This window comes from Carcharhinus amblyrhynchos, chromosome 8 (assembly GCF_965287045.1).
Source record: "Carcharhinus amblyrhynchos chromosome 8, sCarAmb.v2.hapA, whole genome shotgun sequence".
NCBI classification, from domain to species: domain Eukaryota; kingdom Metazoa; phylum Chordata; class Chondrichthyes; order Carcharhiniformes; family Carcharhinidae; genus Carcharhinus; species Carcharhinus amblyrhynchos.
This window is the reverse complement of record NC_137331.1, coordinates 13,226,471-13,251,900: the sequence shown is the minus strand read 5'-3', so window position 1 is coordinate 13,251,900 and position 25,430 is coordinate 13,226,471. Positions and strand designations below refer to the sequence as shown.

The 25,430-nt window shown below is 40.9% G+C and overlaps 1 protein-coding gene across 3 annotated transcripts in view; it reads right to left on the bottom strand.

The window, feature by feature from the left end:
• The window catches only part of golga4 (golgin A4), a 155,499-nt gene that overhangs the window by 119,745 nt on the left and 10,324 nt on the right, over positions 1-25,430 (bottom strand). For 2 of the 3 annotated variants that reach the window (XM_080193697.1, XM_080193699.1), the window contains exons 3-5: positions 14,031-14,129; positions 3,197-3,280; positions 367-678 (exon numbers count right to left, since the gene is read on the bottom strand). In XM_080193697.1, coding sequence (XP_080049823.1) covers positions 367-678; positions 3,197-3,280; positions 14,031-14,129 — 495 coding nt within the window. The remainder of the gene's footprint in view (positions 1-366; positions 679-3,196; positions 3,281-14,030; positions 14,130-25,430) is intronic. The other variant, XM_080193700.1, reaches the window with a different exon arrangement.

The window sequence follows — 25,430 nt, the reverse complement described above, 5'->3', positions numbered from 1 at the left end:
TCAAGCAGCACCATCATTCATCCATTGCTGTTGAATGGTATCTTGCTGTGTGCAAAGTGGCTATAGCATCTATTTATATATCACATCAAAACAACTTCTTGTATGGCAACTTTTTTGAGCTACTTAAGAGATGCTAAGGTATTTTGCTTGTGAACTGCAAGGGAACAGCTGTTGCCACAGGAAAATATTAATCTGACAACCATATTGTTTTAGTAATAGCACTATTGTCTATTGTCATACAAATTGCAACAGTTCAAGGTGTTGCCCCGGCACCACTCTTTCCAGGACAATTAAGGATGGACAATAAATGCTGGCCTTGCCATTAATGTTCACATCCCACAAATGAGTCAGATAAAAAGTTCTTACCTCTGAATACTTCGATCTATAGTTAATCAAGCTCCGCTCCATTCTGCGGTACTGGTTGGAAGATGGATCCTTGCTAAGGCTCTCAAAGTTACTTGCAGAATCCTCTGCCTCACTTTCAATGTCTGATGACGGATCAAAGATCAAAGATGGATCTGCATCAATTCGATTGAGAGAGTCCCTTGAAGCAGTTCGTACCAGTGATTCTTTTGAAGGGGATGGGTAAAGAGTCTCTTTTGAAGAAGCTCGAAATAAAGATTCAATAGATGGAACACGGAGTTGAAGTTTTTGGGCAAAGGACTGCATCTCAGGCTTCTATAACAGAACAAATAATGTTGATGTCTCCAAATGACAAACTTTATAAAGTCTCAGAAGGAGGCCATTTAGTCCATCGAGTGTCCACCAAATATCCAACAAAACCTCTTATCCAGCCTTATCCCTGTAACCCCAAGTCATTGCAGGATTACCCTGCTGATCTCCTGACACTAAGGGGCAATTTATCATGGCCAAGCCACCTAACCTGTACATTTTTGAACCGTGGGAGGAATCTGGGGCATCTGGAGGAAACCCAAACGGGTACGGAGAGAACATGCAAATTCCGCACAGACACCCAAGGTTGGAATTGAACTCAAGTGTCTGACGCTGTGAAGCAGCAGTGCTACCATTGTGCCACCACACCACTTCAAATCAAAAGAGGTAAAAGCCTTCCCTGACTAATAAAAAGTCACATTTTTCAGATACCATACTTCCATTGATTAGTTATACATTTGCTTACTTGAAATCAAAATGACCATGTTTCAGCTAAATGAGAGTGTCAATATTATTTACCTTAAGTGACAGCCTTAGATTCGGATCCAGCTTCAGCTACATAACTCAAATTGACAGAATATTGGTTTCATAGTTTCAATAAAATTGGATCTGCTCAAGGCAGATTTTATTACTTTTTAGTCCATGATCAAAAAAGCTTCTAATCTTGCTCTACAATGAAATCCCAGACTTTAGTTAACCTACAAATGAAATTCAGTTCTTCAGTTCTTGCCTTGCATATTGTTTATACATCACTCATATTCAGGATTCACAGAAGCACATTGAGTGGACAATTCAGCACAGCAGAAAGTTCAATTTCCATTTCTCTTTTTAACATTGTTTTACATTTAATGTACAAATGGTCCCTCCCAGTGTTTATGCTCCACACAAGCCTCATCATACCTTACTTCATCTCACCACAAAAATATATCCTTTTATTCTTTTCTCCCTGAATAGATACATCCTCTTCCTTTTGAGGAGGATCTAGGCTACCTGAACCATCCAGATTGTGGCCAATTCTACATTCTAACCACCTCTGAGTGAGGAAGTTCCTCTTGAATTGCCAATGGATTTCAGTTAGACGACATCTGGAATACCGTGAACAGTTGTGGTCTCCAATGCCAGAAATATTCTGGCATTGGAGGGAGTCCAGAGAAGGTTCAGTGGGTTCATCCCGGGTAAGGAAGAATTTTCTTATCAAAGGTTGAGCAGGTTTGACCTGTCCTCATTGGAGTTAAAAGTGAGAGGCAACCTTATTAACTTCTCAGGGGGTTTGACAGGACACATTGAGGGGTTGTTTCCTCTTGAGGGAGAGTCAAGGACCGGAGGGCATAATCTCAGAGTAAGGGTCACCTATTTAAAACAGGTGAGGAATTTTTTCTCTGAGGGTAGTGAATCTGTGGAATTCTTTAGCACAGAGAGAAAGAGAGGCTGGGTCGTTTAGTAGGTTCAAGGCTGCGACAGACAGATTTTTAACCAAGCGTTATGAGCGTAAGCTGGGAAAGTGGGGTCGAGATTTATCATATCAGATCAATCATGATCTCATGGAATGGCAGAGCAGACTCGATGGGCTGAATACTCACATATGCTCCAATGTCTTATGGTTTTCCAATAACAAGCCAACATTTATGGTTCCTAGTTTGAACACCCTCACAATTGGAAACATCTTCTGTACCTCTACCCTAGCAAAATTCTTTGTGAATTTCTAAACTTCTATGAGGCCTCCTGTCTGCCTTCTCTTTTCCTGATAATTCTATTAGCATCCTTGTAAATCTTTTTTCACGTTTTCTAGTGCTTCAGATCACTGTTGCAATCTGGAGACTAACTTTGTGCAATACTCTAACCAAGAGGTTCAAGATAAAACTTGATATAACTTGTCCACTTTTGAATTGATTGCACTCGAATTGAACTTAAGTACATTATTTGCAGCTATCTTAGCCTCCAGTGCCACTTGTATAATTTGTGAATATGTACCCAGGAGGTTCCTTTGTTCCTCTATCCTACTTAGAACTTTATTTTCATAGAATCCCTACAGTGCAGAGGCCATTTGGCCCATTGAGTCTGCACTGACCATAATTCTACCCGGGCCCTATCCCCCTAACCCCACATATTCACTTTGTTAATCCCCCTGACAATATGGGGCAATTTAGCATGACCGATCAACCTAACCTGCACATCTTGTCAGAGAGGACATTCGAGCACCCAGGGGAAACCCACGCAGATATGGGGAGAATGTGCAAAGTTCGCACAGACAGTGACCCAAGGCTGGAATTGAATTCAGGTCCCTGACGCTGAGAGGCAGCAGTGCTAACCACTGTGCCACCCACGTTTTGTGCCACATTGGTTGACAAAGTGAAAAATAATCTCATAAGAAGATCATGGAAGGGAAAAACTCTGCCCTTGTGAAAGTCCAGTTAGTTTTTAGTTTGAATAATACAATGCAGTTAACATGCCTGTGCACAATTCAGGACACTATCATTACGAACTAATTAGTGTGATAAAGTAATCACTAAAAGAAAGGTCTTACCTGAGCAGTAACGGAACTATCATCATTGAAGCTTTCTGTTAACTTTGGAGAAGACAAATTTTCTACTGATGTCTTAAGCACATTCTGGAAACAAAATTAAATCAGACCAAGAAAACAGTCATTAACAGTTGACTTTTGACACCAATTCCATGTTACTTTGAGAAAAATTATGTTGTAATCATTATCTCAATCTTTCAATTGGTCATAATGCAGTTCAAAGGTGTATTTATCATGGTAACAATCTTAAGTGTTTCTAAAATCTATTTGTTTATGATCATTTTATAAGGGATACATTTTCTCTTGATATGCAGAGTTCTCTTGGTGTGCAAATGCAGACAAATGAGAAGTTCTGAGGTTGACTGAAATCATTCATCTTTTAAGTTTTTGCAAATATTCTCAGCCAATTCAAACTCTGAGTCTACTTAATGTCCAACAATACTCAGTACAATGCACAATGCTCCACTGCACAAAATACATTTCATACAAAATAAGTTGAAGCGAGTATCAGTTTTAGATAGGCGTGGGGTAGAAGATTAGCTCAGTAGTTCTTTTTTGGTTAGGTGTGACAGTTAATTAAAGGACAGAAGTAAAGCAAAGGAATAGGGCTACCAACACTAGCAAAAATATATTTATAATCAATGATTTTTGAACATTCATATGAATAAGAATATTACATTTAAAAAAATTCTACAGCTGCCAGATTGTTAGCCTGTCCAGTACAGTTAAGGCGCATGAAAATGATCTGGCACTTTATGGTACAATTGCACTTGCAGACTCATGCACAGTACCGTTGTGCAACTTCTTCTGAAACCAAAGGACAATTTTAGAGAATACCTTGTCATAAAGCACCAAACTAAATATATCACACAAGCCTTGTACTTCAAATGATGAAAGCAGTTTACTTGAAGCTGCACAGTCTGTGTATTTAAGCATATTAGAAATTTTAAAGTGTCAAAAGATAACTCTTAGTCTGATCACTCTTCAGTTATTAAAAAGGTGCACAATGCAAAAACATATTGATGAATAATAATTCAATCATAAAACTACTCCAGTTCACAAGTAGTACAGATGGTATGGGGACTGTATTATAGTGGTTATGTTACTGAACTAGTAATCCAGAGACATGAATTCAAATTTAATTAAAATCTATCAGAAATTTAAACTCGGTTAAACGTGGAATAAAATAGCTCATACGACAGTCATGAAGGGCAATAAGGGCTTAATATTATACCCAATATTTCACTCAGCCAACATCAACTGATTAGTTCGTGGTTCAGCTCACTTGCTTTCAGTGAACAAATCAAAACAATGCACTTCAAAAGTGATTCATTGATTGAGAAGTGGTTTAGGTGTCCTGAGTTTATATAACAAGGCTGGCTCTATATCTCTTTTTTAAAGTTGGAACATATTAGTACATAATTAGGACAGTGGCTTTCATGGAATACTTTTTTGGGTTTTTTGAATCATAATTCTACTTCTTAAAAAATATGGATACTAAGATAGCCACGTGAAATATGAAAGCAGTGTCCCTGGCAATTTCAGTTTTTTTTTATTCGTTATTCAGATGAAGATATTGTGGCCACCAGAGGGCTTATCACCTCTCATAATACAGTACCTTGTGTACAATAGTGGTTTCAACATTTTTATATTTAGTTCCCTTAAATACAATCACTTTAAAATACATTACACATTTTCACACTGATTACCTATTTGGTTTCAAAAAGCCGGGGTGATGTTCAACTAGCTCAGTCGCTAATTGGTGGTACAGTGCAAACGTGTGAAAGTAAGGCTATTCTGAAAAACTCAATTATTAACACTAAGTTTCCCCCCTTTTCTGGAAAAATACTGTAGAAATCAACCATGAAATCTTGAGCAGTTTATTCACCCTCCCCCCTCATTTTAATAAAATCTGTCTTCCACCACCACCCCCCCGGCAATCCAAAGCCATCTAATGCAGGCCGATTACGATTGCTAAAATTCTTAAGACTGTTTTTAGCGCATGGGAAATCCCAGTCTTCTTTGGCGACCATTAAAATTTTTCATTTTTGGCCATCTTTTCACTACTAGTCATCACAAATGACCCCATACTCAAGTCCAGAATAGGATGGTGAAGCTCAGAAATGAACTAAATGGGTTGAATGGGGGCAACGGAAGGAAGAAGCTTAATAAGGGTCCGGCTACCATACAGGACATTACAACATTATCAGCTTTTGGAACGGCAAAATTTTAAGAATTGGATGAATGTAATTGTCAAGTGTGGGACTGACGAACTGAATGTTGCCAACAATTTTCTTGATCTCCTAAGCTTTTCACTTCAAAAAAGCTGAAGCTCATATCCATACATTTTGAAACTGGTACGGCATTAAAATAATGAACATCCAACTATTTATTCCACAAATTATTTCATCCATTATCTTGGGCTTGCTCGAACGATCATACCAAATAGCCTCATTGACATTCTTAATTTTGATACCAACACCTCAGTTCGTTTAACTTTGCAACCTTCTAGTCAACAGGATTTCCATTTTCCTTGCATTTAAACCATCAGCTTTTTTAACGACGTTCTCTTGTTTGACGAAACAACTTATATTTATCTAGCACATTTGATGAATGAAATAGCCCTAGACGCTTCAAAGGAGCATTTTCGCAATAGCGACCACAGCACTGTATGGTTCAAGTTTGTTACGTACAAGGAGAAAGATGACCTGCAAAAGACGGCTTTGGATTGAGGGAAGGCAGATTTTATTTAAGTGAGGCAGGATTGGCCAAAGTTAGCTGGGAACAGCTCCTTGTGGGGAAACCTACAGTGGAGCAGTGGAGGGACATTCTAAAAGAAAATGGGTAGAGTAAAGGTCCAACATGTTCCCTAAAGGAGGGAAAGTAGCAGCAGGGGACCCTGAATATCAAGAAAATTCAGGGCTGGATAAGGAAGAGAAAGGCTGTCAGCAAATCCAAAGGGAGAAATTCAGCTGCGACCCTCGAGGAATATAGGAAGTGCAAGAGGAAACTTAAGAAAGCAATTAAAAGGGCAAAAAGTTAGCATGAAAAAGGACTTCTGAACAGGATTAGGGAAAATCCTAAGATACTCCATAAATACATAAAGGGTAAATGTTAACCAGGGAAAGAGTAGGGCCCATTAGGGAACAAGGAAGCAATGTGTGTATGTGTGAAGCTATAGGGTGTTAAATGGATACCTCTCATTGGTCACTCAAGGGCCTGTGAGGACCTTGAACATTTCGACATAGGAAATGAAAAGGTATTGAAGGCTCTGATGAACTTAAAAATGGACAAATCCACAGGCGGGATGAATTGCGTCCCGAGCTGTTATGGGAGGCAAGGCAGGAAATTGCAGGGGCTCTGACAGATTTTCAACTCCTCCCTGGCCATGGGGGAAGTGCCAGAAGATTGGAGGAAGGTTAATTTGGTTCCACTTCAAGAAGGGCGGCACAGACGAATCGGGAAATTAAAGAGCACTGAGTCTCACATCAATGAAAGGGAAACTATGAGAGAAAATTCTTAAGGAGAGTATTAATTTCCACTTGGAAAGGCATGGGTTAAATAGGGATAGTCAGCATGACTTTGTCAGAGGGAGACCATGCCTAACAAATTTGATAGAATTTTTCAAAAATGTGATCAAGTGCATGCTGATGTACTTCTTATATGGATTTTAGCAAAGCCTTTGACAAGGTCCCAAACAGGAGACGGATTGAGAAGGTTGAAGCACATGGAACTCAGGACAACTTGGCGATGTGGATCCAATACAGATTTAGTAATAGGACATAAAAAGGTGGGGATGGTCAAAGGTTGGAGTGATTGGAGACTGGTGTCCAGTGTCATACCACAGATTTAGGGCTGGATCCTTTATTGTTTGTTATATTCATCAATGATATAGATCGAAATGTGGACAGAAAGGCAAGTTTGCAGGTGACACCAAGACTGGGTGGATAATGAATGGTAAAGAAGGTCATAAGCTACAGAAAGATATAGATAGATTGGTCAAATGGACAGAGCAGTGGCAGATGGAATTTAACACTGGTAAGTGTGAGGTGTAAGTAGCAACAGGGCAAGGGATTATTTAATGAATGGCCACTAGGAAGCTTAGAGGAACAGATGGATCTTGAAATGCTTACTCACAGATCCCTGAAGGCAACAGAGTAGGTGAATAGGGTAATTAAGGCTGCATATGGAACACTTGCTTTTATTAGTTGTAATATAGAGTAGATAAGGAGATAATTTCAGAGCTGTACGTTGATTCAGCCACAGCTGGAGTACTTTGTGCAGTGCTGGTCACTTCATCATAGGAAGGACATGATACACTCGAGGTGGTGGTGGTGGTGGTGGCGGCGGCGGCGGCGGTGGTGGTGGGGGGGGGGGGGGAGGAGAAGAAGAAGAAGAAGAAGAAGAGACACGATTGAGGTGAGTAAGATTATGAAGGATATGTACAGTGCAAGTAGGGAGCAACTGTTCTCCTTGGCTGAGGGTCAATCACAAGGGGGCAGGGCATAGTTTTAGGTTAAGGGGCGTGAGATCCAGAGGGGATTTCAGAAAAGAAAATCACTCAGAAGGTGGTGGGAATCTGGAATGCAACATCTGGAAAGGTATTGGTGGCCAGAAACCTTACAGCTTTTAAAATTATTTGGATGAGCACTTGAAATATCATAACATGCAAGGGTATGGGAACAAGTGCTGGAAAATGGAATTAGTACAACTTTAGTATTTATTGTCGGTGCAGACTTGATGGGCCAAAGGGCCTTTTCTGCGCTGTACGACTCTATGATTCTATCAAGCCACGTAAGGAGATATAAAGGCAACATGATAGCACAGTGGTTAGCACTGCTGCCTCACAGCACCAGGGACCCAAGTGTTGGGTCACTGTCTGTGTGGAGCTTGCATCTTCTCCCCATGTCTGCGTGGGTTTCCTCCGTATGCTCCGGTTTCCTCCCACATTCTGAAAGACGTGCGTTGACCTGAACAGGTGCCGGACTGTGGCGGCTAAGGGAAATTCACGGTATCTTCACTGCAGTGTTAATGTAAACCTTACCTGTGGCTAATAAAAAAAACTTTATGTCAGGTGATCAAAGACTTGGTCAAAGAGGTGGATTTGAAGAAGGTTTTTTACAAAAGAGGAAAGCAAGATACAGAGGCAGATACTTAAATGGAGGGAATTCTACATCTTGGGGTCTGAGGAACTGATGACATGGCCACCAGTGATGGAGCGGTTATAGCTGGGAATATACAAGTCATCAAAATTAGAGAGCACATAAATCTCAGAGGGTTATGGGGTTCGTGAAGAAGGCGAGGAGCAAGGCCATAGGACAATTTAAAGACCAAGATGTGAATCATTAAATAAAAACATTTCTTAGCTGGGAGCCAATGTAGGTCAGCGAGCACATTGTTAATGAGGAATGAGGCTTCCTGCAAGTTAAGACATGGACAGACTTATCCATGACTTCAAGTTTACGGAGGGTAGCATGTGGGAGATCAGCCAGAAGTGTATAGGAATAGCCAAGTCACCACCAGAGGGTGGTGAGGGACTGGAATGCCCTGCCTGCTGCAGTTGTAAATGCGCCTAGTTTGGGGGCGTTTAAGAGATTGGTGGATAGGTTTATGGACGAAAAGGGATTGGTTTAGATTAGTGGGTCAATGTTTTTTTTTAAAAATAAGACTGGTCGGCGCAACATTGTGGGCCGAAGGGCCTGTTCCGCGCTGTAATGTTCTATGTTCTATGTTCTAAGTCTAGAGGTATCAAATGCACGGGGGAGGGTGTCAGTAGCGGATCAGCTGAAGCAGGTACAAAATCTAGTGATGTACTAGAGGTGGAAGTAGACAATCTGAGAGATAGCTCAAATATGAGGTTGGAAATTCACCTCAGGATCAAGTGCAATACCAAAGATGGTCAATAAAATCCAATACAAAATAGACATTCCATGCCAAATTTATAAATTGTCATGCCATAATTGCATATAGAAGTCAATTAATCACCACTGAGCTTGCCCATCTTCTGAGTGTCTTTGCCTGTCTTAGTGTTCCTATGAAGTGCAACACAAGTGACATTAACATGGCTGTTGAAAGGTTGCTGACTTTCACAGAATCCCTACAATACATCAAGTCTGCACCGGCCACACCATCATCCAGGCCCTAACTCCATAACCCCACATATTTACCCTGACAATATGGGGCAATTTACCATGGCCAATCAACCTAAACCGTACATCTTTGGAATGAGAGAAAATCAGGGCACACAGAGGAAACCCACACAGACATGGGGCGAACATGCGAATTCCATACAGACAATGACACAAAGCCAGAATTGAACACGTATTCCTGTGAGGCAGCAGTGCTAACCACCGTGCCACCTTTTTTCCCCCCCCCAATCAGTGGAGGTTAGTGCAGATGCCTCTTGGCCAAGGAAACATTATTTCAGACTGCACCACCTTGCCAAAGGGTAGGGGTGGCAACAGTCTGACTATTTGCTTGAACGATAATAGCAAGAACTGGCAGAACTGCAACGGGTGGAATAGGAACAGGCAACATGACAGAGAGGCCAACAGCTTCACTTTTAATACAAGTATAAAAAGGCAATGCTACCATTTAAAATACTTTAATTTATGAAAAGATTTGCATACATAACATCTTTCACAACCAGATGTCTCAAAGCGCTTTTAGCCAGTGTAATCACTGGCATAGGAAACACAATGCCCATTTTGCACACAACAAGCTTCCACAAACTGATGTAATAATGGGCAGATAACTTTCTGTGCTGTTGATCGAGGGACAAATTTCAGTCAGAACAAAGGTGAAAACCCTGTTCTTCTTTGAAATAATGTCACGGATTCTACGATTGCCTCAAAAGAGTTTTTGAAAATTCTTGCATCAGATATGTGCATTGCTGGCAAGGGCATTTGTTGCTCATCTATCGTGTTATGAAGCAAGTTCCAGGATTTTGAACCAGTGACAGTGAAGGAATGCTGATTTAACTGGAACAAAATTTCATGGAATCAGAGATTGGTTACAGCATAGGATGCCATCTGGCCTGTCTATCTGCACCAGCCTGCTGAAGGTGTAATTCATCTTGTGCCATTCTTTTGCCTTCTCCCTGTGGCCCTGCACATTCATTCTTTTCAGCTAACAATTCAATTTCCTCTTCAATGTCTCGACTGAACTTGCCTCCACAACGCTCTCAGGCAGGGCATTCCAGATCCTAACTACTGCATGATAAAGTTTCTCTCATCTCCATTGCAAATTACCTTATATCTGTGCCTACTTCTTCTTGATCCTTCCATTGAGAAAATAAAATTGTTCAGACCCTTCGTGATTTTGAATACCTCTACTAAATTTCCTCTCAGCCTTTTCTTCTCCAAGAAAAACAGTCTTAACTTCCCCAAACTATCCACAAGGATAGAACTATCCAATGAAACCTTGTAGGTGATGTTCCCATGTGTCGGCTGCCCTTGTCTTTCTAGTTGGTAGAAGTTGTGATATTGAAGGTGAAATCAAATGAGTCTTGGCAAATTGCTACAGTGCATCTTGTATATAGAAAACACTGCTGCCATTATGCATCAGTAAAGGAGAAAGTGAATGATCAAGTTGGGTGGCTGGGGTGCCAATCAAGCAGGCTGCTTTGTCCGGGATGGTGCCAAGCTTCCAGACTGTTGTTGGAAATGGACTCATCCAGCCAAGTGCAGCATTACCCCACACTCCTGACTTCTGCGTTCTCAGTTGATGACAGGTTTTATGAAATCAGGAGGTGAGTTACTCACCAGAATTCACATCCTCTGATTTGTTCATGCAGCCAAGTTTTTAACTTTGTTTATTAGTAGGCTTACATTAACACTGCAATGAAGTTTCTATGAAAATCCCTAAGTCGCCCGCACTCCAGCACCTGTTCAGGTATATTGAGGGAGAATTTAGCATGGCCAATGCACCGAAACAGGTCTCTGGCTGGTCCAGTTCAATTTCTAGTTCATGGTAACTGCCAGGATGTTGATGATGAGGGATTCAACAATGATAATGTTAAAAAGCTTATTTATTAGTCACAAGTAAGGCTTAATTAACACTGCAATGAAGTTACCGTGAAATTCCCCTAGTTGCCACAGTCCAGCGGCTGTTCGGGTCAATGCACCTCACCAGCACGTCTTTCAGAATGTGGGAGGAAACTGGAGCAGCCAGCGAAAACCCATGCAGACACAGGGAGAACGTGCAAACTCCACAGTCAGTGACCCAAGCTGGAAATCAAACCTGGGTCCCTGGCGCTGTGAAGCAGCAGTGCTAACCACTGTGCTACCGTGCTACCTACAAACAAGTGAGGGCTCGTCCAGGATTTGAACCTAGGACCTCACACTCATGCAGTTAAAGTCCTGAAGCGAGAATCATACCACTGGACCATCAAGCCACTGGCAAGGGGAATGGTTAAATTCTCTTTTAGCTTGAGGTGGTCATTGCCTGGCACTTGTGTGGCATTAATGTTCGTTGTCACTTATCAGCCCAACTTTAATGTTATCCTGTTCTTGCTGCACATGAACACCCGACTGCTTCAGTACCCGAACAGTCATGAATGGTGCAATTATGAGCTAACATCTCAATTCTGATTGTACGATGGAGGAAAGGTAATTAACGATGTTGTCAAAGATGGTTGGGGTCTTGGACACTTTCCTAGGAACTTGAGCAACCATGTCCTGGGGCTGTGATAAATGGCCACCAACAACCACAACCATCTTCCTCTGTGTGAGCCATGACTTCAATCAGTGGAGGACTTTTCCTCTGATTCTCATCAACTTCAGTTTTGCTGGGGTCCTTGGTCTCCCACTTGACCAAATACTGACCTGGTGTCAAAGACAGTAATGTTCACCCCCATCTCTGGAAGTCAGCTCTTTTGTTCACGTTTGGATCAAGGCTGTAATGAGGTCATGAGTTGACTGGTCCTGGTAGAACTCAAATTGAATGTCGGTGAGCAGGTTATTAATGAATAAGTGCAGCTTGACAACATTATCAGCACAACCTCGCACTTTGCTGTTGATCGGGGTGAACTTGACAGGGTGGGTAACTGATTTTAGTTTAAATGTCTTGTCCGAAAGACAGCCACTCTGATAGTGGTGCACTCAATTAGTGCTGGATCAGAGTCCACCTTGATTCTGTGTTCAAATCCTGGACTGGGACTTGAACCCCATAACCTTTTGATTCAGTGGTCAGACTACTATGAACTGAAATACAGCTGACACACAAAGCTTAAAAAACTGTTTTCAATATAATCGCAAGGAGCTAACAATCCACCTATCTTTAGCATCAGACATGCAGCACATACTAGTGTGGTTGCCAAATTAATCCTGTACACAGGACAAAATATTAGTTTTGTGCCACATCTAAGTATTTGTACTGCAGTTAAAAACTGCCAAGTTGGAAAATAAACATTGAATTTCGGGAGAAATATAATGAAATCCAGCCCATTTTATTGATCCAAATGAAGAAATATAGAACATTTAAAATCTGATGTGCTGCATTGAGAGGGGTAAATGGAACATTCAGGTTTTGATTGTCTATTCATTATTATGTTAGTTATGTACAGTCTATGAGTTCCACAGTCACCATTTGATAATCAATCAGGAAACGAAACCAAACCTTGAAGTTTTCTTCATTCAGTTTCAAGAAATGCATAATCTTGCTGGATTTGGCCATTCTGAACTACACTTCAGTTGGGTACGACAAGAGTAGTTGGAACATATTAATAGGAGGAGGTCACTCAGCCCCTCATCCCTGTCCTGTTATTCAAATACAACATAACTGATCTACATCTTAATTCCATTTAGCCACCTTGGTTCTGTAACCTTCAAGCTTCACTTCATAAAAATATATCAACTTTTTTTTAAGTTTCAGTTGACCTTGCAACAAAGCATTTTTTTGTTGGCAAAGTCCTAGATTTCTATTATATTTCTGTGAAATGTTTCCTGACAATGAATTTTTAAAATAAGAGAAAAATCAATCATTCTTGGGATGTCAGCTTTGCACAGGCACTGTCAGTACTTCTTGCTCGTTCTGAATTGTCCTTGAGAAGGTGGTGCTGTGCTGTCTAGAACCACTGCAGGCCACATGGTATTGGTACAACCAATGTAGTTAAGGAGAATGTTACAGAATTTTGACCCAACCACAGTGAAGGAACGGCGATTTTGTTCCAGTTCATCTCGTCCCAGTTTACAATCCAGTTCATCTCGTCCCAGTTTACAATCAGGTGTGAAACTTGTAGGATGCTCCCGTATGCCTTGTGTTACTTGGGTGGTAAATTTTGGTGAAGCTATTCCACATCAACAGATATGGTTGCACATTTGGTACTTTGGATGGACTGCACTGACATGGGCAAAAACAAACACCTATTTAGATGCTTTATATTCCACCTCTATCTACTCCAGTTTAAGAAAAAATGCACAACAGATGTGAGCTGTAACAAAATAAACTTTTGCCTTTTAAAATTAATTTACAAGACACACAATTGTAGATATTAATCATGGCAACTAACTGTTAAGAGTAACATTGAGAAAATTTTAGAGCAAAGCATACTTTGGATATCTAAGGGTTTCATTATTTTCTGGGAGGCTTGCATCTTTGGAACACTTATAAAATGGCATATTTTAAATTATAGCACTGTATCAGCGAACTAAATAAATACTGCTAATGCCAGGTTCTCTATCTTTGCTTTTATCACTTTTTAATGAAACCCCTAGATAAACTTAGGGTTAATGGTAAATTACTTTGAAAGAATGCAGGCATCAAGCAGCACAAAAGTATCTGGCTAAATACTTCTCCTACCCTGCCATGACATTGTTGGAAGGGTGGGAGGACTCACCACATTGATATTCTGCACTTTAGGCCGTTTGGTGCTTTCCAGAGCAAAGATAGTATACTCAGAGAGAAAAGCAGGCTCTGCTATCATCTCGGCCAATAGCTGTCTCATTCCCAAGCAGAAAAGAAAACAAAGAAAATAAAAATATACTGAGGAGAAATTATGCACAATTTGTTGCTAACATAGGCAGATGGCTAAAAGTATAATCTCCACCAGGGAAATTTCAGACCAAAGCTGGTTTCAGTGCACACTGATTTGAAGATAGATGTCTGGGAGGAAAACCATGCTTGGCCAAATAAAAAACCAAAAGTGCTGGAAAAGCTCAGCAGGTCGAGCAGCATCTGTGGAGAGACAAACAGAGTTTATGCTTCATTTTCAATTTGACTCTGCTTCTAAACTCGTCCTTGGGAAAAAAGATTACCTTTTCATCTTTGCAGTAAATCACAGCAGTCTTTATCAGTTATAGAGGTAGTTACTTATAGCTATAGCTTATAACTTACAACTCCCTCCACAAAACCAAAATCTGCCTTAACTTGATCTGAATTTTAGTACTTTTTTAAAATCAGTTAAATGAACCTATAGGCAGGAAGATGAATCCCCAAGACGAACAGCATTTGCCAAATTTGTAATGTGGTTTTGAAAAAATCTTTGTGAAAAAACCTGTGGGCATCTATGTGTAAAATAACATTATTCTGGCTTAATCAGGCTAATGTGCAAATTCATGTTAATATGTCAAATGCCACAGCAACCATTTGTTCCATAATTAGCTTCAACTGCAGTTAATATTTCCTTCCTAAAAAAAAGTTCTTTCATGGGACGTGGACATTAGGTCAGCATTTTGTTGGCCATCCTCAACCTGAGAAAATGGGGATAAGTCCCCTTTTTGAACCACTAAATCACACACGGTTTTGATACACCTACAGGTTGCTCAAACACTAACCAACACAGACCATTTTCTATCCATTAGCACATGCTGTTCCATGCAGTATGATGAGATGCAAGGGACTGGGAGAATCAGGAAGAGCAGGGTAACCAATCCAAAACACTCAAAAGCTTCGACAAAGCAAAATATTGGGTATAGAAATGAAAGTTTTAAGTACAGTGACAAATTAGCTCAAGTATTATAAAAAGTGCATTTGTCTTTAAATTTCCAGATAAACAGATCCAGAGTGTCACAAGGAGATAACATGGGAGTAAGGGAGTGGTTGGATGAGCGATGTACAACATGACACTTCGGCAAGATCCCCTGGCTGATTACATAAATCACAATGCACCATGTATTAAGTCATACAGACTAGGTCCCCAATTCAATCATTGGCCTGTGCTTACTTCTTTAAGATGGCAAAAAGGTGCGTTATAACTGCTTTTTATTGTTTCAGATCTAAAAAATCAAACAAAAAAATGTTCAGGTTCCCACTCCTGGTTAGCATCTGACCCTGTCTTTATTGCACGCGAGTGTGTCTGATGGACGCAGACTTAGCTTTAATCATCATCTTGGTTGAAAAGAAGGCTAATAATTATGTATTCTGAAGCTTTATTTTGCAACAGCGGACATTTAAGAAGTGTACCAGAAAACAGAACTATTGGAACTGTATACAAGATGTTTCAACTTACACGACACATTACAGAAACTAGAAAATGCAAAGAACAAAGAACAAAACATCCTGGGAAACAGGCCCTTCGGCCCAACGAGCCCACGCCGCCATTTTAACACCACCAGTCCACCCCTCCACCCATGACCCTTATCTATTGTTTTATGGCAATCCACATTGAGGGAAACTAATTTAGGGACAATTTATTACTGCCAATCAGCCTAATAGCACATCTTTGGGGTGTGGGAGGAAACCGGAGCACCCGGAGAAAACCCACGCAAGCGCGGGGAGAATGCGCAAACTCCCACAGACACTGGCCCAAATCCATGTGTCTGCACAGCAAACAGTGATAGTCACTGAGCTGTCGTCTTGCCCAGCATCTGGTCCAGTTTAAGCACACACTAACGACATGAAGCACTAGGCCAATCTCAAACAACCAAGAGAAGCCCAAGTACGACCCATCGCGTGTATGCCCCTCGTTGGGCAACAAGGCGGACCGACTTAAAACCTGTGAATGAAAAGAGAAAAAACGCTACCGTACAGTTGGCCTTGCTTTAATGAGCATAAAATTAATGCAGTGAGAAAAAAATTTGGATTTTTTATTCAACTTTAAGACTTTACAGAAGTTTTTAAACCCATCTTAATAGGCTACAATAGGTTGAATAGAAAGTCCCAACACACTGCAAATTTCCCATTCAGTGATGTTTTTGTGTTCATATTAAATTTTAACTTAATATACATTACTTAGATAAAAATACTGTTCATGCAATGTGATATTCCAGCCAGCTGCACCTAATTCCACAAAACCATTGATATAGTTGATTTCATTGAAACGTAACTAATCAAGTTAACTATACTTCTCTCTTCTTTTGCTCCCCAATGGTCTTTTTCTCATAACTTGTACTTCTTTTTTCTTTAGCATAATCAATCAACATCTGTACCTGTCTTTGTAATACTGATTGAACTGACTTGCCTCCCTTAAAAATCATTGATACCTCACTCATGTAGTTATCTTAAACTTATTTTCCCTGAAATAATTCATTCCTTAATACTGACTTAATCAGAGTTAATGAAAGCAAAACATTTTAAACTTTAAAGAGGTGACGGTTCAATCACTCTCAGATGTTGAGGAAAAGGCAATGAACATGGACATGGGCAAGGAAAATAGTGGTAACATTTCTTGTGAAAGCTCCAAATAAATAAATAACACAAGTGGCTTGAAGAAAATAGATTGTTTACAAATCTGAATTCCTGAAGTTTTAGGGTATATAAATCAAGATTTCAAAGTATTTCAAACTTAATTACTTTGATACGTAAATGAAAGAAAAATAAGTGAGTTTAAACTTCAGAAATGTATCCAATGAAGATAAAAAATTAGTAAAATTGATAAGACAAAATTTAAAATCTTATCTTATACAATTCAGAATGAGCCTGAAAAGATGTGTGACCAAGTCCACTCCAAGCATCCAACCAACTTGCAGGGTTATTAATTTGAATAGTTCGCCATGCCCCAGAGGGCTCTGCTTTGGTAGGTTACATAGAAAATACTTAATATTTTTCCCATAAATATAAACCTCACAATAACAAAAGCTCTACAAAGCAAAATATAAGTAACCAAATTTTGACAAATGTATGCATGCATGTACTTTACCCATAATATTATTATCAGTACAGCACTGTGTCGAATATCAGAGAATATCAGTGTTGGTGCTGCAGTCGCTTACTGCAAACTTGTGTCATTTCAACACAAAGTTCCCAAAACCTTAGTCAGATCTCACAATACACATTTAACTATCATTCATAACAAGAGTTATAAATAATATTTAGGTGAATATAAAATTCACAACTCATGAACAGATCAAACCAGTCACCAGTGCAATTTGACAATGAACACAAATCTAGTTTGTTCATTTAGATCTTGTTCAGCAACAAAAAGGTGCCAAAATATGCCATCTTAAATAATGTGATGCATTTAGCCAAATCCAAACATTCAAGTACTGTGAAAAAGATATATTCAGTATAGTTCACAATCTAAATATACATACCACTCTGCTGTTTTTAATCAAGCTTTTAACATATTTGACATATCAAAATCTACGTTCAATCAATCCAGCAAACCAAAAATGATTCATTAACAAACTAAACAAACATTCAAAATATTCATCGCTTCTCAAAGAGTAAATAGGGAAATATCCTCAAGAATGAAAAAAAAAAGCCAACTTCACAAGTGAATTGGAGATAGTTCTTTTGGATGGATGAACCAATCTGGATAAGTTAACTGCCAGCATACATTTCAACAACTCTTCTGACTTGACAGTAGTTGCCCAGGATTCAAGAACATTCCCTGAAGCTACAATGCCAGCTCATTGGGTGGTTCATTTGACTGGATAAACTTCTGAATATATACAATTACACCATCATCTTTCTGTTCTGCAAAACCTTCTTCATAAATATGCAACACACAAGTGACATTGTCATATTGTTGTCAAAGAAAATGGTCAATGTCATAAACAGATAAGGGTTTAGATTGCAATAATTCCAGTATGGAAATGATCAAGTCAAAATGGAACCAGCCAGACATCTATCAGAGTGAATCGTATTATTTTTGAGCAAATGGATAATTTAGCATAAGACTTCCACCAATATAAAAACAGTAATGCAAACAGGATTTAGGTTTTACTCAATGTTCTTTTATCTCAGACCTGTAGCAGTCTTCTCAAATCATAAGCAAAATAGTTGCAGTGCCCATTGTTGTGTCCTCATTATCTGCTTATTCTCCACTCATACTCAGATTGGAGACTGAGCCGAACATAATAAGATGTGTTTAAGAAAATATACTTAAGGGTGTTACATCCCATATTAGACTAGTCAGATGGCATAAAACTGAAGCAACATAAGAATAATCCATCTTTCTACATAAGAATGCTCAGCTTTACAATCATAAAGAAAGCTATACTGAGAGCAATTTAACTTTCCTGCTTTCTCCTTATCTTACACATATACTTAGCTTGCCTTCCAAAAAAAAATCACAAGTGGGTGTTGTGCTGATTGAACTTTAGGAATCCATCTGCACAGAAAGGGTTACATGACCCAGGGAGCCAACTGGAGAGTAGGGTGGGGGATCACCTGGTGAGCTCAGGTTTCTGTTCCAGAATTTTCTCAGAAGCTCTGAGTTGCCAGTCAGCTTTCTATTATAATTGTATGCAAATTAACATTGTACTTGCTATTTACCCAACTGATGAACAAGTATATTGCATTGGCGATGAGAATAACAGGAACAGAAAGCAGTCCCAAGATCATGAGGATGAACTGAGCTTCAACGCAACTTCAAGTTAAGAAATAGAAGAGTGCAGATATGCACCTATTTGGACGGATAGGTCCTTTTGATGCATCTGTGGAGGAGTGGACAGAGTGCATCCAACATTTGGGCTACTATTTTCAGGCCAATTGAATAGTGGAGGAGAAGAGAATGGTAATCCTTCCGTGTGCACTTGAGACCCAGGCCTACAATTTAATATACAGCTTACATCCCAAATGTACCCAACTCTTTAACAACCATAAGATTGCGCATAGTCATAGATAAGTGCAAGAGTGGCCCTTGGGTGAGGGTACTTAATTGGGCAAGGGCCAATTACATTCAAATGAAATAGGAACTGGGGAAAGTGGATTGGGAATGGCGATTTGAGGGCAAATCCATCTGGAACATGTAAGAGGCTTTTAAAGGCCAGTTGATTGAAGGGATATGCCTATCCTGCACTTCAAAAAATGAAGGATAGAAATGGCAGGATTCAGGAACCATGGATGACAAGGGAAACTGCAAGCTTAGTCAAAAGAAAAAAAGCATATGAAAGGTCTAGGCATCTAAAAACTGACAATGCCCTTGGGGAGTATAGTGAAAGTAGGGACTTTAATGTGGAATTAGGAGGGCTAAAAGAAGCCATGAAATGTCTTTAGCAGACAGCATCAAGGAGAATCCCAAGACTTTTTATGCATATATTAGGAGCAAGAGGGTAGCGAGGGAAAGAGTAGGCCCACTCAAGGATAATGGAGGGAAGATATGTGTAGAAACACAGGAACTGGGTGAAATCCTTAATGAGTACTTTGTATTGGTACTCACCAAGGAGAAGTACATGACTGATGTGGAGGCCAGGGATTGAGATCATCAATACGTCAAAGGAGGAAGTGTTAGGTATCCAAAATTGCATTAAGATAGACAAATCCCGGGGCCAGATGGAATCTATCCCGGGTTACTGTGGGAGACAAGTGGAGAAATAGCTGTGGTCTTAACAGGTATCTTCACATCCTCTTTGACCACAAGCGAGGTTCCAGAGGACTGGAGAAAAGCCAATGTTCCCTTGTTTAGGAAAATAAGCAGGGAGACACTACTAGAGTCATTGGAGAACACACACATCAATATCTACAAGGAGTCCAGCTATTCAGGTGGAAGGGTACCACAGCAAAACTAACAACTTACATAGAAGAATCCATCATGATAAAGTGTGCTGCATATTGGCAGCAGTCCACTCAGCTCCCAGTTTTAATAGCATCAGGCAAAGGGCCATGATTGGTTCAAGGTAATCAGGTTAAACGGAGATCTTCCAAGTATGGGAAGGGGGACTGTCCGAGTTGAAGTGGTAGAAAATCGTCTTTTGCAATGAGTTAGGTAAAAAAAAGAGCTTTCGGGCGAAGATCTAGACAGTTCCAGAGGCAACCCCTTGTATTTTTAACAGCAAGACCAATACCATATGCTTTGTGAGAAAAGTTGGACATGGAATTAGAGATTGAAAGAATCCCTACAGCGTAGAATGAAATCATTCAGCCCATCAAGCCTGCACTGACACCAGGCCCTATCCCCGTAACCTCATGTCATTTAACCTGCAAGTCCTCCTGACATCAAGGCTAATCAACCTAACACAGACTTTGGCAGAAATAATAGGAGGGATTATTATTTCAAAGGCAAAAAGCTGCAGCATGCTACGGTGCAGAGGGACTTGGGGGTCCTTGTGCACGAGTCGCAAAAACCCAGTCTGCAGGTGATCAAGAAGGCGAACGGAATGTTGGCCTTTATAGCGAGGGGGATAGAATATAAAAGTAGGGAGGTCTTGCTGCAACTGTACAGGGTACTGGTGAGGCCGCAACTGGAGTACTGTGTGCAGTTTTGGTCGCCACACTTGCAGAAGGATTGGCCTTGGAGGGAGTGCAGAGGAGGTTCATTAGGCTGATACCAGAGATGAGGGGGTTGGACTATGAACAGAGACTAAATAGACTAGGTCTGTACTTGTTGGAGTTTAGAAGGATGAGGGGGGATCTTATAGAGACGTATAAGATAATGAAGGGGATGGATAGGCTAGAGGTAAAGAGATTCTTTCCGCTTAGAAAGGATAGCAGGACTAGAGGGCACAGCCTCAAGATAAGGGGGGGTGGGGCAGTTTAGATCAGAGTTGAGGAGGAACTTCTTCATTCAAAGGGTGGTGAATCTCTGGAATTCTCTGCCCGTTGAAGTGGTGGAGTCTACCTCGCTAAATATATTTAAGTCACGGGTAGATAGGTTTTTGATAGACAGGGGAATTAAGGAATATGGGGAGAAAGCGGGAAAGTGGAACTGATCCACTTCAGATCAGCCATGATCTTATTGAATGGCAGGGCAGGCTCGAAGGGCTAGATGGCCTACTCCTGCTCCTATTTCTTATGTAGACATCTTTGGAGTGTGGGGGGTAACGGGAGCAGCTGGAGGAAAGCCACATGGACACGGGGATAACATGCTAACTCCAGACAAACTATGACCTGAGGCAGAATTGAATCAGGGGTTCCTGTCACTGTGAGGCAGCAGTGCTCTAACCACTGTGCCACCATGCCAGTTCAATTCAAGGAGTGGGCAGCATCATGGTCCCTGTGAAAAAGCTTGAAAACCATCCACATCTTTGGAGACTGTAGTTAATCAGGCTGCTAAGTTAGATAAACACCCAATACTGAAGGTTGAAGACTTGTACGCAAAGCTGGCCAGAAGCCAAACTTATACAAAGCTGGATATGAGCCACATATCAGCAACTTGAGTTAGATGATGCCATCCGAGGTTATGTTACAATAAACACACACAAAGGTTTGTTTCAACACATACGCCTACCCTTCACAGTGCCGTTGGCGTGTGCTATTTTCCAGAGCATAATGGAAAGTATAGTGCAAGGACTGCCACAAATTGTAGTGTAGCTGGATAATCTTTTAATAACTGGACTGACTGTAGCTGAGTACCTAGCCAATTTAGCGGGGGGTGCCAAAGAGTCTTCACAGACTGGAGTTGATCTCAATAAGTCAAATGTACTTTTCAAACCACTGAGGTAATCTATCTGGGCTATCACATAGATGCACAACAATTACACCCCATTGAAGATAAGGTCAAAACAATAAAGGCGGCACCGGTTCCAAAAGCACATCCAAACTCGTCACTCTTAAAAATGGTGAATTAGTACAGGCTTTTTCTATCAAATTTGTCAACACTACTAACCCCCTTGAACATGCTACTTAAGAAGCACGAGCATCAGTTTTGGAAAACACTCCAGAGAAAAGTGTTTAACACAGGAAAGCAATTTTTATACTCCTCGAGTTTATTGGTACATTTCGACCCACCTAAGGAACTGATGTAAACCTGACACTTTGCCATATGCCGTCGATGCAATATTGTCCCGTAAGATGGGTGAGGGATCTAAAAGACCTATAGGATGTGTCTTGAAAACCCCCTCAAGAGGTTGAAAAAGCTACTCTCAGGTTGAAAAAGGCAGGTCGTCAATAGTATATGGTGTAAACAAGTTCCATCAGTACACCACTGGGAGGCACTTTACCATTATTATGGATCACAAGCCATTCTAGGGTCTTTTTGAAGAAGTCACGGCAATTCCACCAATCGTATCAACAAGAATTCAGTGAAAGCCATTAATTCTGTCTCCAAATATATATTCGAGCACAGACCTGGAAAATGTATCATGAACGTGGATGCGCTTCATTGCCTTTACCAGCGTGTGTAGCACCTCCCCCTGTACAGCAGGCAATTGTTATGGCACTCACTTTCTTGGAAACATTGCCAGTTTCAGCGCAGCAAATCAAATATCAGAATAGCAGATGTCTGATGTTGTCCAAAGGAACAGGACACTAAAAGATTGGAATCAGTGAGCATGTTTCTGAAGAGATAAACCATATTACACTGGAAAGAGAACTAAGTTACAAAGATGGCATCAAATTTTGGGCATCCAGAATAATCGTTCCTTTACCAGGAAGGGAGTTGCTCTTATTGGAATTGCCCATCTAAGTATACCAAAGATGATGATGCTCGGCAGGAGTAATGTCTGGTGGCCTGGCACTGATGCTGATATCAAGAACTTAATCAAGCAATGCTAAATGCAACAAAGGTTATCTGCTGCAGCCCTAGTGCACCCTTGGGAGTGGCTTGGCTGATCACTGGTACGAGCCTACATTGATTACACTCGTCCATTCATGGGCAAAGGGTTTTTGCTCCTTTGATTTGATTTGTTATTGTCACATGTATTAACAGTGAAAAGTATGGTTTCTTGCGTGCTATACAGACAAAACATACTGTTCACAGGGAAGGAAACAAGAGAGTGCAGCATGTAGTGTTACAGTCATAGCTGGGGTGAAGAGAAAGATCAACTTAATTCAAGGTAGGTCCATTCAAAAGCCTGACAACAGCAGCAAAGAAGCTGCTCGAGTTGGTTGGTATGTGACCTCAGACGTTTGAACCTTTTTCCCAAACAAAGATGGTGGAAGAGAGAATGTCCGGGGTGCGTGGGGTCCTTAATTACGCTGGTCGCTTTGCCAAGGCAGCATGAAGTGTAGACGGAGTCATAGGATGGAAGGCTGGTTTGCATGATGGATTGGGCTATATTCACGACCTTTTGTAGTTCTTTGCGGTCTTGGGCAGAGCAGGAGCCATACCAAGCTGTGATACAACCAGAAATAATATTTTCCATGGTGCATCTATAAAAGTTGGTGAGAGTCATAGCTGACAAATTTCCTTAGTCTTCTGAGAAAGCAGAGACATTGGTGAGCTTTCTTAACCAGTGGCAGCATGAGGAGAGCAGGATAGGTTGTTGATGTGGACACCGAAAATCTTGAAGCTCTTTCTTCTTTGTCCCCATTGATGTGTACAGGGCCATGTTCTCCTTTATGCTTCCTGAAGTCAACAACGATCTCCTTCATTTTGTTGACATTGAGGGAGAGATTGTTGCTGCCTCACTAGTTCACCAGTTTCTTTATCTCATTCCTGAACTCTGTCATGTCATTGTTTGAGATCTGACCCACTATGGTGGTGCTGTCAGCAAACTTGAAAATCAAATTGGAGGGGAATTTGGCCACACAGTCATAAGTGTATAAGGAGCGTAATGCAGGGCTGAGAACACAGGCTTGTGGGGGCACCGGTGCTGAGGATGATCATGAAGGTGTTGTTGCCTATCCTTACAATTGTGGTCTGTGAGTTAGGAAGTTCAGGGTCCAGTTGCAGAGGGAGGTGCCCAGGCCCAGGCCAGGGAGTTTGGAGATAAGTTTGGTGGGAATAATAGTGTTGAAGGCTGAGCAATAGTCAATAAATCTGACATAGGCGTCCTCCAGGGTTGAGTGCAGGGTCAGGAAAACGGCGTCTTCTATGGACCTGTTGCTGCGGTAGGCAAACTATAGTGGATCCAGGTAGTCCAGGAGGCTGGAACTGATTTGTGCTGTGACTAACCTTTCAAAGCACTTCATGATGATCGATGTCAGAGCCACCGGCCGACAGTCATTAAGGCACACTGCTTGATTTTTCTTAGATACTGGGATGATAGTCGATGCACATTCAAAGTGACTGGAAGTGTTTGAGGTGAAGTCTCCAACATTGTACACTACGGTTGGGAAATTACAGCAACGTTTTCCCAGCCATGGAATATCTGAAGTCACAGTGCCTGATAACAGAACAGCCTTCTCGTGTGCTGAGTTTCAAAACTTCACTGCCCTCAATGAAATCAAATACAATTGGGACTGTGCCTTATTACCCAGCATTCAATGGACGAGCTGAATGAGGCATCCAAACTTTTAAGTCTGGCCTAAAAAAGCAGTCAGGAGTGACTCTGAAAAATAGAATCTCGCGATTCCTTCTGGACAATAGGACCACTCCATATGCAATGAGCTTTCTGCCAGCATATCTGTTAATTAATTGTCATTTCAGAATGAGGACCTCGTGATTCCAAATTTGCCAGTGAGGGGAGAGCCAATCTAAAGTAGTCAGAAGACAAATCATGATTCATTTAAGATGGTCATTTTAGTGGGTGAAGACCCATGTGTGAGGAAGTGGTCAACTTGGGTCCCTGGAGTCGTTGTATCCAAATCAGAAACCCCTGTCTTACCAACTGAATACTGAAGGAAGGATCGTCCAGAAACACACAGACCATTTCAGAGAGGAAGGATTGCCGCATCAGCTAGTTCCGAAATCAGGAGTTATCTGGGAAGGTTCCCAACTATCCAAGCACTGAAGTATCTGGTCAGCCTGCAGCAGGCACAACCAACATCTCTACTGAAATTGGTAGAACTGAATTGCCCATGCCTGAAGAGACATCTATCATTTTAGGTTCAGCTGACAGCGATCCTATAAAGCTCCCAGGCCAAGAAATTATGCCACTCCTCAAGGATTCTGAACCACGCAGAAAAACTTAATTTACAACTGACTGATCTAATGCACTGAATGTTTAATTATATTGGACAGTATAAACTGAGCATTGACATGAGTATGAAAGGACTTGGAGGAGGAAGGGTATGGTGATTGCCCCTTTCAAGA